Source organism: Anas platyrhynchos, chromosome 28 (assembly GCF_047663525.1).
Source record: "Anas platyrhynchos isolate ZD024472 breed Pekin duck chromosome 28, IASCAAS_PekinDuck_T2T, whole genome shotgun sequence".
Classification (NCBI taxonomy): Eukaryota; Metazoa; Chordata; class Aves; order Anseriformes; family Anatidae; genus Anas; species Anas platyrhynchos.
Window position 1 is genome coordinate 2,415,399 of NC_092614.1, and position 18,204 is coordinate 2,433,602.

Genomic DNA, 18,204 nt, shown 5'->3' on the forward strand with positions numbered 1-18,204 from the left:
CATGGAATCTTGTGAAGTCAGGAAGAATGCATGGCAGTTAGTCATAAAAATTGGCTATTAAGTTTTAGGACCATAAGTGCATCTTACTCCTCATATCATTCCTTTTGTAAATATATGCCTTACAGCCCTTTGGGGTGGAAATTTCACTTTGTTTAAAGTAATGTGAAAATGCTTTGTCAACTTGGAAGGTGGCAGTTAAAAGCTAACAGGAGAAAAGATCACAAGTTCATCACTACTTGTATTATTTCCTCCACAAATTCCCCTATTCACTGGCTCTTAGTCAAAAGCTGTCACCAGAGTTCCTTCTAGACTTAGCTAGCATTTAAACAAAAGCTTACAGCAACTCAGCAGTTTTTTTGCTTTGATTTTTCAAAGTGCTCCCGCAGCATAGCTTTTCATATTTAACATATTTCAATAATGAGTTCCATGTTTTCATTCTTCTGGCCTTAAGATGGAGGGCATCTGATAAAAGCCATACATAAAATACAGGCACTGCCTTAGGAAACAAGAACCAGACCACTGTAAATTTAAAAAAAAAGTTGGATTTTATTATTTTTAGACCATTAAAAAAAAAGGATTTAAAAAAACAATACCATCTCATATACCCACTATTCCATAAAAACACGCTAGTTCATTGAAGCATATGCATCATATGTTCTTACAGTTGGAAATTTATAAAACAGCCATAAAAACACACTATTGAAGCATATGCGTCGTATGTCCTCTTACAGTAGGAAACTGATAGAACAGCTTGTATCTATTGTAATTTTTTTTCTTCAAATAGGACTTCTGTTTGTACAGGGCAAAATGTAGCATTTTCAATACTTTTGTAGAGTTCCTAGAAGTTTTGAAAGGTCATGGCAAGCAGAACTACTGTTTTCTACTGTTTGCGTTGCATTCATGACTACTTTCTCTGAGAGCAAATAACATGTTTCAATTCTCCTGCTTTGTATTTTGCCAGATCTCTGGCTGAGGTCCTATTACGATATCTCAGTAGCAAATAAAAGAGTTAAATAGTGGAGAAGAGCAAAGACTGTTGTTGGAAATAATCCTGTATCACAGAAAAAAAAAATCCTCTAGATTTCTTATACTTCAAGACAACTGCACTCTTACATCATTTGGAAATGTATCCCCAGATGTATCGCATGCGTAACATGAGCAAGATTCCTTCTGTGTTGCATAGCTACTCTATTCATACAATAAAAATTATATAAAAAAAAAAACCACAAGTGTTGCAGCAGCCTTATTTAGGAGTAATGAAAGCTTTCTTTACAACTGTTGAACTGGGGAGCTACAGTAGACATCACTGGTGGCAAGAACAGAAATAGTTGTGGTAACTTGTGCTAGGCTGCTGTGGTTTTTTTGTTTTGTTAGACCAAGGTTATACACAGAAAGTACAGGGGTTATGCATCATCACTTAATACTAAGGTCAACTTTAAGATGCCTCAGTAACATTGACCCTGTCTAGAAGGCAAGTACAATTAACCGCATGTTTCTCAATTGTGCTGCTTCATCAGCCTGTGATCATGGTACAAGCTTCCCAGCTCCCAGTGTAACATTCCCTTACCCTAACCAAGAGATGCGTGGGGGCTGTTAGTCCACCAGCAAAGCTAGATCAAGAGGAACCCCGCAGAGAGGTGATGCCCATCTGCATCTCATTCAGCCACAACTGAAGAAGAAGGGCCTTGAAGGAAAACTGCATTTCCACTGTGGGCATGTGATTAGAAAGAGGGGAAAAATCCTGATTTCTAATATAAAAAACAAAACCAGTTATCTTTCTGGGAAAGAAATTCCAAACAGTAGTATCTCTTCATATTTTATCACTGTATTTATACGAGGTGTTTTCTGCCTGTTTTAAGATACCCTTCGCCCCTAAAGGGCCCTTCAAGTCTCTATGCTGATAATACAAAGTGTTACTAAAACCCAATATCCTTTGGAGACAAGTGATACAAGCAAGGAAGATACAAAAGCTGCTTAGCACATTTTGAAATCAAAACAGTACTTCATTAAAAAGAGACACATGAAACAAGTCAATGTTTATTCTTTCTTCTCACTATCCTCAGTGATAGGGTCTGCAGGAGGCTCTTCAACTGTCGCACTATTGCTCTCTGAACCAGTGTTGCTGTCACTGGTTCCTTCCTCTGCAGTGCTATCAACCCCTTCTTGGCCGCTCTCCTTATCATCTGGGGTAGATGTTCCTTCTTCACCATTCTGCTGGTTTTCTGTGCTCTCTTCTGGGTGAGGCTCTTCTGTAATGAAATATTTCTCAGTGTCATTTATATACCTATATATTTAGGTGGTGGGATTACAATTTAGGAAGAAATAGAATCTGTAGTAAATCCAAGTATTTCATAACAACTATTTATTACTTAGAATGTGCAGTAGAAGCACCGCTCTGAAAGACCACTCGGTACTTAGAATGTACACGGTCCTGCCACATGGCATCCTGACAGTCACTTGCAGCCCGACCTCAGAAGTCGGGACACCAAGCATTGTACCTCATTAAACTAGAATTCAACTCTTCCACTTTCCCTTATGCTGTTTCAGCAATGATTCACTGTCACCTAGCATCCTTGCTAGATGTTGACAGTAGGACAAGGAAACACTCTCAGTCGTTCCTAGCTAACATGTTTAAGAGATGAGTTAGGTTTAGAAGGCATTCAGAAATCATGTTTTTTTTTCTTGGGTACATTTAAACACCAAGCATTACATACTGGCTTTGTGATATCCTCTACCCTTTTAAAAAGGAACAACTTAATGAGAAGAAAGCAAACACCTGTGTTCACCAAGATGAAGTTGACTCTTCTGAGTGTTCTTCTGAAGAAGCCTTCTGACTAACAACAAAAGTGTAGGGCCTCCCTGGCTATGCTGAGCCTCTACAGAGATACTTTAAAGCCAATCCTTTCAGGATTCTTAAACTGCTCTTTAAATACAGTTACCTGTCTCCATTGGAGCACTCTCCTCTTCTTTCTTCTCCTCCATCTTGTTAGCTGCCTGTTCTTCCTCAGCTGCTATGTTGTTTTGACTGCGTTCAGCTTGTTCAGCTGCTTCTTTTTCCCTTTCCTCCTGCCTCTTGCGAGCCTGTTCCTCAGCTTGAGCAATTTCAGCTGCAATTTTTTCCATATCCACTTCTACCTTCAAACTGCATAACTAGCAAATAAAACAAACAAAAAACCTCTTTTACTACCCCAGTTACAATGAAAAACAAAGTATCAGGAATACCCAATTATTATTAGTTCAGTATTTCTACATGCAGCATAACTATTCTGATTTGATAAAGTTTATACTAAAACCTTCACTAACCACACAGGGAGAAATAAACTTATTATCAAAAAAAAAAGGGGGGGGGTAAAAAAACAACCTAAGCCCTGTTTTTGAATGCAAACAAGGACAGAGAAATATGTTCTTCATAGTGGCTTTAGGCCACCTCTGTTGAGCTGCTCCCTAGTAAACTCAACCCGTCAAGCCTGAAGGCACTTCTAAACTGTACTGGCTGAATATAACTACTAAAGGTCAACGAAGGAACATGCAATAATAAAAATGCCGTGCATTAACACCCACATACTTCACCAGGCCTAGGACACTGCAGCCATCTAATTATAAATAATTAAATACACAACTAAACAGAAGTAGTCAGAGTACTTATATAAATGGTTGACTAATAGATTCCTCAAAATAAGTGGAGAAAAGTGAGAGTTGTACCCTTTTGAGCTCATTATTGAAGGATTCTGTGCTTTCCAAGAATTTCCTCTTCTTCTCCTGGTGGCGCTCCTCAATTTGCAGAAGCTCAGCTTCCAGTTTACGCTGGAAATAAATAAATGGTAAGAAGCTTACTATGAAGTCACCTGAAGAACTGGACAAAAACATTTTGACCAATGTTTTAAGATGTACCCATGCTTTAAACACCCTTAATCCCAAAATGTTTTCCTAGATCTAACACCCAATAGCTAAGAAGTTCATATAAAAAAAGCACGAACAACAAATGTGTCTGTATAATAATTCACAATTGTTAGACCTATTATAAAATTTTAAACATCATGGAGTCAAGGTGAACAGTTTATCATCTAAATCTACATACTTTCTTTCATTTTATACACCCTATAGTACACATGTGACACTTCAGTTACATCCTCTAATGCAGAAAGACCACAATTCAAAGAAATAGGAAGCTCTACTCCATCTTGTGATTTAAAACAAAAAGTGACAAATCTCTATCTTATTCTGGTCAAACTCCAGTTTTCTTTGCCTACACGTATACTTACTATACTGACAGAGTTCTTTTGTTTGGAAAATATGGGCGTATGCCCATTCAAAGCTAGCTGGAATGTAAAAATGTGATCTCACTAGATTTCTTTGCATACATTTACTTTTCAAGGAATAATGTTTCAATAGGATTTACTGCGATACAAGACTGTAACAACCAAGATTACAGTAATAAGCCAACTGAAAGCCACAACTATCAGAACCTATTAAACTGAAGATTTACTTTATACAGAGAAGGTTCTAATAATGAAGAGCTATGGATTTAGTACTTAAGATGGCCTAAAGGACAAGTTTAACATAATTCTGACTAACAAAACAGCACAAAAGGTGAAGCCTCACATCTTGCCACTCCCAACAAAACCCAGAGATTAGCTCTTAGAGCATACAGAACATTGACACCCAACAAGAATAGTCATGTAGATGATCAAATGATCTGAGACTTGGAGTACAGCCTAACCCCATTAAGTTTTAACTGCCTTTGTATCATTTATCCTTACCTGGTGAACCATTAAGGATTGAACCTGGCGTTTAAGAACTTGCATTCTAGCTGTAGTGACAACAGAACGGACGTCAGGAACCACACTTTCACTCAATATCTCACTGATGAGACGATGGTTTCTTTGGAAACGAGCTGTAGCTGTGTGCTTCATAGAAAATCCGTCGTCGTAATCTGAAACAAGAGTTTTAAGTGCAATTGCCTTAATTCCACAAAGCAAGTGTCAAGCCTAATTGACTGTACCAATGTCACCAGTAATTAACCACAAAAAAAACCTAACACCAGTTTGTCATGTCACAAAGTTCATACCAACAAGTACTTGATTAAGTAACATCATGTAATGAGAAAAGAGTTTGAGGATTGAGTGCCATTCACCCTGGCACAGCTACGGCAGCTATTTTACTTGTATCTTCCCACAAGTCTGAAATGTAGATTAACTTATTTCTTGCTTCCAGAGTAAGAGGGGCTATTAATACATTAAATAAAGAAACCATTCCTGATTAATCATGATGCCAAAAAAAGTCCACTAAAAAATAAAAGGTCACAATACTAACAAAGGAGACATTCCTCTATAAATGAGCTTTGTACCACTGATCAAAATTACTTACTTTTTGAAACTCTGAGGGATGAAAACGTGAAGCAATGTAACATTTAATTTTCAGTTAATGTAATAACTGTATTCTACATTTTGGGGGGGGTACAAATGCACTTCCTTTGAGAACAGCTAGTGAAAAAAATACACTTCAAGGAGAAAAAATATACATGCACATAGGTCAAGAGCTCGTTGTTTTATCAGCTTCTTGCAGAGAAAAGAAGTTGAAGTCAGCCCAGGAAAAACAGTCTTGTTTGACATGCATCTAGAGGATAAACTATACAAGAAGATAGAAGAATTTAACAGGTCAATTTTTTTTTCCCCTGACCAAATTAAAAGAGTTTCCAATTAATGACAAGATACTAAACTTGAACAATAGATACAGAACTTAACGTGAACTACAGCATTATGGATTATACTAGGTAATCATTTTAGAAGTAAAACGAAGTTTGATGCTACAAAGCAGAACAAAACATCTGAAACTATAAAGCATGCTTCCTGTACCTAGCAGCACTCAAAAGCTTCTGGAATGTAGAAGACAGAGGGCTTGCTATGCTGTAACTTTCTGTATTTGTTCAGAGAGCAGGTAAAGCTTTTCAATATAATTAAAAAAAAAAGGTCAAACCAGAATCTGCAGTTTTGGTATCAAGAACCTATCTCGGGCTCTAGAAATTGAAGTCTAACTAGTAGAATTTAAAGCAGAGTAATTAAACAGCATTAACTATTGGTGAGGGAATAAACTTAGAAGAAACTTCTGTGAATACAAGTCACATTTAGTTGAGTGTTAAAATCCATTAACTGGCAGGTTAACTGAATTGTCTTTCAGAATGAGGTCATTTAGTAAAGTCCAGAAGCTGAATTTATTTCACATGAAGTTTTCCTAATGGAATTTACTCTTCAACTACTCACAGAGATCTTGAAGACAATCTTAATACATCACGCCAGAAAATATTACCAAGGAAGAAGCTTTCATTAAACTAGTTACCTGCTTTATTTTAAAGTGTTACGTTCAATTTCCCATTGAGATACCTGATTAAATGAAGTGAAAAGAGAAAAAATAGTGGGAAGACAATAGATTTGCAAGAGACAAAGAAATATTAAGTAAATCAGTCTCCTTCGTAAACATCTTTGTCCTCTTAACAAGATTCCTTTCACACTACAAGCTCTTGATCCTAGTGACATGCAGCACAGACAGCAGCATTTCTGCCATGGAGAAGAATTTGCCATTTCATCCCAAGTATGAGCAGATCCAGCTCAGTGCTAGGTCAGCTGGCTCTGCCTGACTCAATTTGGCCCAGGCAGCATGGAACAGAACAAAGTTCTAAAATGCCAGCTACTGGAACACTAAATATATTTACATACATTTTGCAGTTACCTCACACAGGCAAGTGCTCTTTGTCACAGGCTTTATCTCAAGGGTGTGCTTTTACAAAAAGGAGGAAAAAAAAAAAGGGTGTAACTGAGTAGATTTTTCACCCTCAGGTTTCAACAAGTATGTATCTGGTCATGAATGTAGAAGTAGACGTTAACTATATGAATCTAATTTTTCCCACTGGGTGGAGTACATTTCCTTGCAGTCAAATAAACTTGCAGAATTTTCTCATCAACTTGTCAATAGCAAGGATAACTCTTCTTTTCTAAACAATCTCAAATGACATTTGAGTTCAGGTGTTCTTCATCATACCAGAACTCTACTTATCAGAAGTATGCACTTCTGGTAATAAAGCACAAAATTGCATTCAGGCTGGATTAAATCAGGCATCTAATCATCTTGTAATTTACATGTTAAAGCCATTGCAGAATTTTAAGCAGACTGATTTCTTTTGAACTGTAAGCATTACTTCACACCGAATCAAGGGCTAGAATAATTTCTATCATTGCCTTTCCACCTTAGCTTTTAGAAACAAGACAAAGTCAGCTACTGGCTCTACAAAATAAAAGTGTGATCATGAAAATTAGTATTGAAGGTACTGAAATAGGAAGGAAGTCACGTTAAGCACTGTGAAGGCTATACAGAGATAATTTTCTATATTTTTGCAATGAGGCTGTCTCACTGGATGTGCATACAAATTCCTTTCTGCTTACCATCTGGATCTTCTGCTGGCTGTATACTCATGTAAGGTTCACCCTTCTCCATGCGTGACTGCCTTTGTCGGCTTTCTTCTTCTAACGCAGCCTCAGCACGACTTTTTGCATTGATGTAGGCAAGGTATGCAGGAGAGTTATGGTAGGCCTTCATGGACTCATTGTACTCTATCTGAAACGTGACCAATATTGTTTGATTGCACCACTTGACAATTTCAGACTTGACACAATTAGGTGCAACTCAACGGGTAGTTATATACAGACAAATCTATTTGGAACTATCTTGCGGATACACAAATGATCATGTTCCCTTCATTTCTTTTTTTTAACCAATTAGAACTTCTTCCACAGTCATGTTTTTAAAAACACTAGTTGGGCTTTTAGGCATGTAGCTTGAGAGGTCTTACAAGAGTTTTGTTTTTAAAGTTCAAAATCAAACTTCAGAACTTTGATAAAAAAATAAGTTGACTTAAAATATTCTTAATTCTTTGGATTTCTAACTACATAATTGATTCAATTTTTTTCTCTTTCCTTATTCCAGTATGCCATGAACCAGTTTTCAAAATCACTTAATGTTTTTGTATTCTTTGATCCATCCCTGCACTGGGATGATACAGAATGCTGCAGCCAGACTACTGTCTCCTGGTAGCAGGACTGCATCACTATTTTCACCTTCTTTGAAATATTTTCCCCTTGAATTGCTTTATGTCATTTAAAATTTGCCTGGTCTAGATTTTGTACAGAGATTTGAGGTATTTCCAATGAAATATAAGATATATCTGTGATATTGGTGCAAGTACCTAAGGGTGTCAATTTCTTTATTATTAGGACTGGAAACCTATCTAGGCAGTTGAAAAATATAAACAAGATGGCCCCTGCCCCAAGGAGCTTACAATCTAAGTGTTGTTACCGAGTTAAAAAAGAAAAAGAATTCCTTGATTTTGTTTCAACTAAGAGCATCCAGCTTTGAAGTACTTCTCTATTGACTTGGAATAAAAACAGCTCCAAGTTTCTCAGGTTTGACCAGGTTGTACACAACCTCAGATGCCTACCAGGCTTAACCACAAGACAGCAGGCGGACAAGTTTCCCCTTGTAGCTTAGGATCACAGTCTTGTAAAAGTCCTCAACACTTACCAACCTAGACACATGATGTAGCTGTCATCTTTGTCATGAAGATCAATAAAAAGCAACACAAATGCAAGAAACCCTAAAAATGGTAGCATTTTCCTACTAGGAAACAAAACACTATGCCATACCATGGAGTTACACCAGATTATACACCATGGAAACCAGACCCTACGTGACTGGAAGTCTTTTATGAACACGTTCATGACTCAATAGCAGTAGTTGCAGAGCACCAGTTTTGAAAGAGGATTTTGGTGTTGAGACAATCTTTTCAACACTGATGTTGTACAATCAAATCCATTCATTAAACAGTTAAAATCGACACTCAATTATAAATACTTCATTTTGAATTAGGTCTAAAAACTGACCAGTCACAGTTGATGTACAGTTATTTAAAAAAAATCTAAAAGACGTGTCAGGACATACTTCCATTAAGTTACATATAGGGGGTCTCGTGAGTGCCTCATACACCACTGCATGGGTAAGATGAATTTTTCTTCTCAGACCAGTTCCTAGAAGAATCAGCTGTAATAAACATCCCAGATTTCTTCCATTTACCTTTTCAGCTTCATATTCATTCAAATACTCTTGCTTCTCTTCATCAGTGAGATCTCGCCACATTCCTCCAATAATCTTGCCAATTTCCCATAACTTCAAATCAGGATTGGACGCCTTCACTTGGTCCCAGACCTTAACAGAAACAGCTGGAGCTTTACTAATGATATCTAAATACTTCCAAATTAAACATTTTATATTGTCATCTCAGTGTTCTTTCTGGAACCACCATGAAAAACAGGATTAAGTTAGGAATGTCTGGCTAAACTATCTCGATTATTTTCTGGGGCAGGAAGTCACTGAAACGGGCAATTGCTGAAATGGCTTTGGTTTCATGAGAACATTGCTTTTAACCCTCTTAATTCTCTTCTCAAATGCACATCGCTGCATCTCTGGGAAAAAAAAAAGTGCTACTGAGTAAACACATCCAGCAGTAGATTATGATAAAGAGCACTGAGCTTTTCAGATCAGAATGCAACATTATTTTTCAGTCTTGCTGATCAATTTGAGTTCCAACAAGTTCTGACTCCACCAAAAAGGTTTCTAACTTTATAGGGAAAAAAAAGGAGAGAGCTGCCAGTGTTATTTCTTGCTGCGCCACTTGACTTTTTTTTTTTTGTTGTTGGTTTTTTGGCCTAAGACAGATAGGCTGGTAAAGATACTTTACCAGAGGTAGAAGAATTTCCTTCTGGCTCACCCGCTTCAGACAGGCTTGCATGCCCTCCCCATGCCCAATCAGATTCCAGACTCCACAAGAGTCTCTCTCCTACTTTCTGTCAATCAGTTCACAGAATAGCGAAGTAAACGTTGCCACAGGCTAGGTTGGTGAAGGAGAACATGCAAAGTCCACTCATTGCTACTCTTCAGTCCAGCTACAGCACTGTACCAAGCCCAGTATACCGCAAGGAATATCTCCTTTTTATAAAAAAAGTTCTGTCAGTAAGTCACAGGAACTTCTGAATGTGGCAGGGTGGATCCTTGTCAGCAGAGACAGTGGTAGTAAATTATCATTTTAGAGAAACCTTTTCCCCCCAGTAACTGGCAACTGTGTGAACAGACTACTGCTGCCATTATTCTGAAGGGCAATGCATCTGTACTTTACAATTCCCTTAAAAGAATGTGCAGGCTGTTAGAAGTAAAAGTTTAGAAGCTGAAACTAAGATAATAGCAATGAATCGTTAGCACATACAAACGCTAACTTTTATTATTACTTGTTCGATACCGTATACCCACCTTCCGGCTGTACCTCATGTAGGGCATCAGGGGCTTGTCTGGGGGTTTGGGGGGCTTTGGAATGGTAATACCAGAGGAAGCCTATGAAAGAACCGAATAAATCCATTTGTTAATGTACTCACTGGACAGTTTCCATACACACTATTTTTGGAAATCTTTCATTCTTGTGCAGTTGAAACAAACATCCCTCCGCCCCCATTCCAAGAAGCAAGCAACATCACAAAAAAAAAGAACTGAACAGGTACTACAACTGGTCCTCATTGTAATATTTTTCCAATCTAAATTTGTCCTTTTATCTGTAAGCTTACAGAACAGCAACTAGATAAAAATCTAAATCGGCTCCACATTCTAAAAACTGAAAAGCACAACTTAGAAATTTCCATTAAAACACCAGTCCCAGCAGGTTGCTTTTCTCACTTCTGGTTAGCAATTTATTGTACCTGTTCTAACAAATTTAATGTGTCTATTGTGGGATGAGGGGCAGAGAGTGAAGATAGGATCATGGCATCTGGAAGTCTTTTCATTTGCAAATCATTTCAGCAATGTGTTTGTCCACAAAATATGCCAATGGTAATTCAGAGCCAATGAAACTACTCATTATAAAAAACACCCCTATGCAAGTGATCCACCAGTGTGCATTATTAGTATCCAGGCTGTACTGTAGTTGTCCAAATTAGCCTGGAATATCTTTGTGTGCTTGTATCTTCCTTTAGGTTTGTACAACATCAAGCACCTTGCTTGCACTAAATAAAAAGACACTGAGCAGTAATTGTTACTGACTGAAAGCTGCTGCACCCACCTGTTTCTGTCCCCTCAATCTACAAAACATCTGGCAGGGCTTTCTTCTCCTAAAGCAATGACCTTGTAGTCCCTACCAACCATAGGTTCTGAAAACCTCCACTCTTCAAGAGCTTAGACATGCAAGGAGTTCCATTTTATTAAGTGGGACCATTTTTATAAAAAAAAAAAATAACGAAGCAATTTCAAGCTTTTTCAGAACTACAGCCACAGATTAACCAAATAATGGGAGTTTGGCCATATAGGCTAATGTGCAGTATTCGGCTTTCAGATTTTTCTTTTTGATATTTTGCTTTGCTGAATTTATGGAGATCTGTGAAACAATGCATACGGAACTGCGTATAGATATAAATAATGTACATGAGGTATATGCATTACCAAAATGTATACATATATACACACACAAATGGGTTTGAAAAACATTAACGGAAACTGTTTAATGCTTTTAAATTAACAGGAATTTAAAGACACCATACATATACTGATATATGCATGGCACAGAAGGCTGTATATGCTTATGACATACAGAAACAATGAAAGTTCTCAGAAAAAACTTATTCTCGTATAAGAAAAATATGTTCAGACAGTATGTTCAGTCAAGTTTCAGCTTGTATGGGGAAGGTCTTTTTCCATAAACATTTTAACAAACCAGATGAACTTCATATATGAAGTTAGAAAGAAGGTTTCTAAGAGTACACTTCATTTAAGGTACCATATACGTGTTCCTTGAAAAATTTTTTCCTTATACCATATTCTGAACAAGGCAGATGTTTTAAGGCTGAAATTTTTACATGAAAAATCTTATTAGGAAAAATAAAGAAACTTTTTTTTAATTAACTTTTTTTTTTTTAAATATCAGGGGTTTACTCTATTTCTGTCGTTAGTTATGAAAACCATGTGCTTCCAGTCTTTTTTTTTTCCTTGACTGCACCTAATGCTCAAGACTTTACCTGTGTTAGAAAGTAGTTGTCACCTGTCACAAACTGACTCCAGCTAACTATTTACTCCATTAAAAACGTTTTTAGCATCCCTTTTCTACACACCTACAGATTAACAGAAGATCTGAAAGGATTCTATTTGATGATCATTACACTTCTGTTCAAACAATTATTTCTGAACTAGGGACTTTACACAGCTAATATCAGACTAAGACTGGAAAGAAAAATAAAGGCTTATATCTCCTGCACGGCTCAATAGTATGATGCAATACTATTAACAAACCCTAGTTTGCAAAGTATTCTTCCTTATTTTTGTGCCAATAAGCCTTAATAAGAAAAAAATAGCAGTTCCCTCCAAGGAAAATCTGTGCCCACACTACAGACCTTCTCCCTAAGCATGCAGTGGTCACTGAAGACCACAAAGTCTGCCTCTTTGGAGTTCTGCATCATACATGATTACCACGTATTCTTTCCCCCTCTTCAAATGGAAGTCCATTTCCTGTAAAAAGTTTCAAAGTGAATGGGAAGGGATAGGGGTGAAGAGTAAAAATCAGAGGTAAATTTTGGTTTTTAGAAAAACGTGGCAGCAGCCAAGATTCAGAAGAACCTAACTCTAAAGCCATTTCTGGTCAATTCCTGTTGTTTGCCGGATGATGTAATAGTTGATTCTCCTACCGTGACCCGGCTGTTGGTGCCCGGGTTCCCTCCCAGCCTGTAGTTGTTGTAGGCCAGATGGCTGTATGGATTGTATCCCACAAACCCTGGTGTGCTGGGCATTTGCTGATGGAAACAAATGAGACAAAAACACGAATGAGAAATGAGCTCAAACGAGGAAAACACAGAAATGAAAGTGAACTGCAATATGGCATGCAAAAGCAATCAGAGTTTAAACAAGCAAATGAGGTGTAGCAGTTGATATCTTCTCAACACACAGAACTTACTCCAATACAAACCTATTAAGGAAACAGGATTTTAAGCAAATACGTTGCTACAATTTTTGTCCAAAGTTGGTGGGTTTATTTCTATTAGATGTGCAACTGGTTTAAACAAGTATTCCATAAATCCTGCTCATGCCTAGTAAAACTTTCCAACGTATAATAAGGCACCAAGAAGTTCATGAAGATCCTCATATCCAAAGGGTTAAACTTATAAGGCAACACAGCACACAGGAATGGGGCAAAAATCCCAAGTCAGTATCTACTGTAACTGAAAATCCCTGCCTGCTTTTCATCCACCTTTCCAACAAGCGTGATGCTGTCAATAGGCAGGAAGAAAATCTCTGAGTACCACCTGTGCAGCAATACCAGTACTGAAAGACTTCACTGGCTATTTGCAAATTGAAATATTTTGTAGAACTGTGGGATTAGAAAAACCAAGAGAGATGACGATTCACTGAGACGTCCGCCTCTCGTGAGGTTGGCTGCAGGCTGGCAGAGTTGAGGAAGCACTGAAATACAATCTACAGGTTAGAAGCTACAAACTGATCTTAACTGACCACTGAATCAGAGATGATTTCAGAAGTTAATCAACACACCTTTATCCACTCCTGAAGGTGGATCAGTTTGTTCTCACATCCCATAACGCAGAAAAAAAATGTGATTTCTCTACAATCCCTTGTTAGCTGTCATCTACATACAATCAAGTACCAGAAGGTTCGCTGTCTTTCCCCTTCTCTCACAAATCTTGCTCCAGCCTTTTAATTATGCACTTATTTTTCCTGTCATGCACAATTCAAGTTCTGTTGTAAAAAGTGGATCAGCTATTGAACAGCAATTGTGATTAGGTCCTGACTGTGGCGGTCCTTTCATCCCAATCCATATTGACTTATCCTCCAGTGTTGCTCAGAGTTTGAGTGTTACCTACACCATGACTCACACTTCAGTCCCGCTTCAGCCCTAGTAAGAAACATTCCGGCAGTCTTAATTTCATTTGCTCACATACCCATTCTAGATTACAGTTGTGGAAATTCTATGATTAAGTTCAATATTCCAGGGAACCACAGCATGACAGATACAAACATGGAACAAAAATAACCTGTAAGCTAAACTACATTAACTTGCAAAGCTTTCAACTGCATGTAGACATACTGTAGTCACTTTATTTCTAAACAATACAAGTACAAAATAAAAGCATCCTGTAACAGTCAGCCTTCAAATACATGCTTTATTACCCAGCTTTCAGAATCTCAGTCACAGTAGTTGACATTTACTCAGTTTGTATGCCTGTGACGACAACACACACATTCACTATTTAATAAGATGTCATCTGATTTTGTTAAAGATAGTGTTACAGTAACACTGACCCATAGTAAAATGACAACCGTAGTCTCCGTTTGCACAAAAAGAATTAAGCAAAAGGGGAGTTTAATATTACAAGGTAGCTATCATGCATTACATGGAGATTTGTTACTTCAGATGTAATGCTACTTAAAGAAAATCTTGAAACTTTGTTGACTACAGGATCTCAAAGTGGCTGTGGAGGAATAAGCAAGGTGTGTCTCCTTTTCCTTTCTACCTTGCATTAACAGAGCACAGACCATCATCTCAAGGACTGTATGCAACTTAAGTAATACAAAACACATATGAAAGACAAACAATGTATGTCACTAATCAAAGATTTGAATTTTTTGTTTCATGTATCCTCCTGAAGACTTACTAACTCGACTAAATGATGTACCACGTCAGTATACACCATTTAACATCTGTATCCACACCGTGTCCCATAGGAATCACACATGTATGCAGGAATCCAGTTGTAAGAGTGGATGTCATCACATTCCTTCTAACAGCGGCACAAATCTATTAAGTTGTATGCAGAATGAAAACTCTGAACAAACTACGCAAAACAATGTTTTATTTCTGTAAGTGTTTAAGAACATAACTTATACATGATATTTTCAACTACCTTTAAAGTATAGCACAGTAAATTTAAAGCATCACATTTAATCTAAATCCCTTCTTGCAGTTCTCATCCCAGATGCAGAGACCAGGGACACCCTTGGACAACAGTTTCCAAATTCTCTTAGGTAAGAATGAATTTCAATGTAGCATCTTATTCCTCTGTACCAAAGATTAATATTTCTTCCATGTGAAAGTATTACTCTTAAAATGCAAGCTGCTTAGAAACATATGCAAGAGATGCACGTGCTCTCAGGTGCTTTTCTAACCACAACATGCTATTTCCGTGTGTTTTCAGACATGCATGACTGCAACTGGGCAGGACTCAAAACTTCCCACATTTTCCTAATTGGCATTCCACACTATTTTATTATAAATTAAGGTATTTCTCATGCATTGGACTCCAAAATATCAGTGATTTCAAGAAGCTTGATAAGATGACCCTTGTGTTTCATTATTCTGAGCCAATATAACAGAATTTTGTGTACTTCTGCATTCTGCTGAAAATGGGTTAGGTACAACAGAAGCACAAAGGCATGCCCTGCTTGCTCATTATTTGGCCATAAGTTGACCAGGAAGTTTTAGAATTAAATATATCACTTTGTTCTTAACTATTCTAGTATACTGTTGCAACCCGATGCAAACATAAGTTTAGACCAAGAGCCCAATGTTATCTGCCTAAGTTAAAATGGCTACATGTGTAAGTGATCCTAGTAACTGCTTATAAAAAAGAGATCTGCAGGATCCAGCCATAAAGATAAATAAGTTTATTCAGCTTTTCTTTCAGAAAGTGCCCAAAAAAGTGAGATGAATGTAAATAGTGCATACCACATTAATAATGAAATACAACTAGTGCGGTTTCCCGATACAGGAAGGTGCTGCAACTCCACCACTACTGCTCTGGAAATTACTAAGGGCTATTTTACCAGGTATCTGTGTTAATGAGAAAAATCACTATACTTACGGTTGCGGGAGCTGGGGTAGGAGGTGGAGCATAAGATGGCCTTTCTGTTAAGATATAAATGTAAGCAAAAGAATCTTGAAAATTTGAATGATTTTTTTTTTTATAAGGCATCCGCTGTGGCAAACATTAAGTGATTTACAAAAAACAGAGAGTCTGCTCCCAAACACTTTGCATTCTGTCACTGCAGAGTGTAATGCAAGTGATAGAAGAATTTAAAAGATTTAAGACCACGCCATTGCCAGTCTTTTATTTAGGCAGGAGATTAAAGAATGTGAAATGCATTTATGTACACATAAACTGAAAGAAAATAAGCGAACAGCAGGATTTCGGAGAAGCTGCAGTAACTGCAATTTCTATGAAATCAAGTACTTGGACTCGATCAGTCTTTGGCGTGTTAATGTAGACTTCAGAGAGAATCAGCAGCAAGCTAAGCTCTAGTTACACCTGGTGCGCCAGAAACAAACCACAGAAAGCTTTGAGGCCATGAGTCTGGTCAGAAGTAACTACATTTCCTATCATTCAAGGAATAACAGGATTATCTCATGAACAGGTTCTGCTGAACCAGACCTAAAGGTTCACCAAAGGAAGAAAAATCTGAGAACTTACTTGACATTTTGATAGGCAAATTTTCAGCCACCTGACATTATATTTGTAATTCTGAAAAACAAAAGAACACCACGCTATTAAATATTAAACCTTTGCCTTCCCTTATCTTTACCAAAGAAAAAAAAAGTTGACCAGTTTTGAAATAAAGACAAAAAAGCTTCTGAAAATTAAGGCGTTCACTGAAAAATGAATATACTTCCAAAGGAATCTGGCCTTAAAGAGCTGTGAAATAAAACCTGTCTATGCAAAGAGATTTTAAGCATCTCTTCCCCCCCCTTCCAGCCATTTTATACAGCCACTTTCAGGACACCCAGTACAAATATATAAATAACCGGATTAAATAGCAGCTCCTTCACACGGTACAAAGAATAACCACGCAGGCCAGCAGCACAGACCGTGAGAGGTGACCGTATTTAATCTTTTAGCAACCAGCCCATGAGCGGCTAGGGATGAAGCATTATACCCAAAATGCTATTTTCCCGGCGTTTCTCCGAGCAGCCCGGCGGCACCCCGGAGACAGGCGGCACCCCCTCAGCTTCGCACCCGCCGCCGTTCTCCACCTGGAAGCTCCGCGGGGGCTCCGGGACGGCCCGCAGCAGGCCGGCAGCGCCCTGAGGAACGGAGCCGACCCCACAGAGCCGCTCCCAGGGCCCGCCAGGCACCGGCAGCCCCGAGCATACCGATAGAGCCCCGTGAGGGGGAGCCCCCCGGGGGAGGAGCCCCCTGAGGGCGGGCAGCCCCTCTCCGGTTCGTGCGGGGCGCTGAGGCCTCCCCAGCCGCCTCTAACGGGAAGGCGGTCGGGGCCTGGCCCCTCAGCGCCCCCACCTCAGCCGCTCCCCGGGCCTTGCCGGCCTCCTACCGAGCCGTGCGGGGCCGCCCCGAGTCCCCCCCTCCCCCGCCACTCACCCGGTCGCCGCCGGCCGCGCTCCCTTTGTTCCCCACCAGGCGAGGGCAGCGCCTGCGCGCTCCGCTCTGCACTTTCGACACGGAGCCACCGCCCTCCTCCAGCCCGCGGGTAGCCGCGTTGGAAAGGGTCGTTGGGGGCTGCGCTGCTCGCCCCTAAGCCCCCGCCAAGCCCCGGACTTCGCCGCGTCACGCTGGGGTTAAGCGGAGGCCCGGAAAGACCGTGGCGAATCTGCGGGCGCGGAAAGCAACAGCGCTACGCTGAGGAGGGGCGTGCGGCCGGGCCCCGCCGTTACCGGCAGGGAGGCGCTGCCCCGCCTTCGCGTTCCTCTCAGCACTTTCGACAAAAAAACCGTCCGCCCTCCCTCCATCCTCCCACCGAGCCCGTTTCGTGCCGGGTAGCCCTATACCACCCTCGCCGCTGTCACCGCGGCCGGGCAGGGAGCGGCAAGAGCCGCGTTGCCCCGTGGCGAATCTGCGGCGCGGGCAGGGATGGGCGGTCGGCGCCTCGTGCCCGCCGCCATTTCGCGCCTCTCGCCTGAGGCGACGCGGGCGGCTCTGGTTTGGGGCTGCGAGTGCGGGGCTTGGCCCTGGATAAACCCCGTCAAAGAGTGAACGAGGGGCAGGCGAGGCGGCCCGGTAGCGCCCAGGAAGTGTTTGTGTGTGCAAAATGGGCGGTTCGGCCCCGAAAGGGTGTCCCTGTGGAGGGAGGCCCGGCCCGGTGCGGCACGCGGGGAGGTTTCTGTGC

At 39.8% G+C, this 18,204-nt stretch overlaps 1 protein-coding gene and 1 long non-coding RNA gene across 10 annotated transcripts in view; one reads left to right on the plus strand and one right to left on the minus strand.

Annotated features, from left to right (window-relative positions):
- The window catches only part of LOC110354558 (uncharacterized), a 67,252-nt gene that overhangs the window by 34,268 nt on the left and 14,780 nt on the right, over positions 1-18,204 (plus strand). For all 4 annotated transcript variants that reach the window (XR_011805162.1, XR_011805163.1, XR_005261213.2 and 1 more), the window contains one exon: positions 15,051-15,111. This is a non-coding gene — a long non-coding RNA (uncharacterized lncRNA). The remainder of the gene's footprint in view (positions 1-15,050; positions 15,112-18,204) is intronic.
- Positions 523-17,757, minus strand: SMARCE1 (SWI/SNF related BAF chromatin remodeling complex subunit E1). Of its 6 annotated transcripts, none has more exons than XM_027445239.3 (11): positions 17,460-17,757; positions 16,554-16,604; positions 15,948-15,991; positions 12,762-12,866; positions 10,351-10,431; positions 9,121-9,252; positions 7,437-7,608; positions 4,761-4,933; positions 3,703-3,804; positions 2,940-3,150; positions 523-2,249 (listed from the first exon to the last, which is right to left on the minus strand). In XM_027445239.3, exons 2-11 carry the CDS (start codon positions 16,558-16,560, stop codon positions 2,038-2,040), a joined length of 1,239 nt encoding a protein of 412 aa, XP_027301040.1. In that variant the 5' UTR covers positions 16,561-16,604; positions 17,460-17,757; the 3' UTR covers positions 523-2,037. The 6 variants fall into 6 exon arrangements, with proteins under 6 accessions (XP_027301040.1, XP_027301038.1, XP_027301041.1 ...); XM_027445237.3 differs by having other exon boundaries at positions 12,699-12,866; positions 17,460-17,742; XM_027445240.3 differs by lacking the exon at positions 9,121-9,252 and having other exon boundaries at positions 12,699-12,866; positions 17,460-17,744.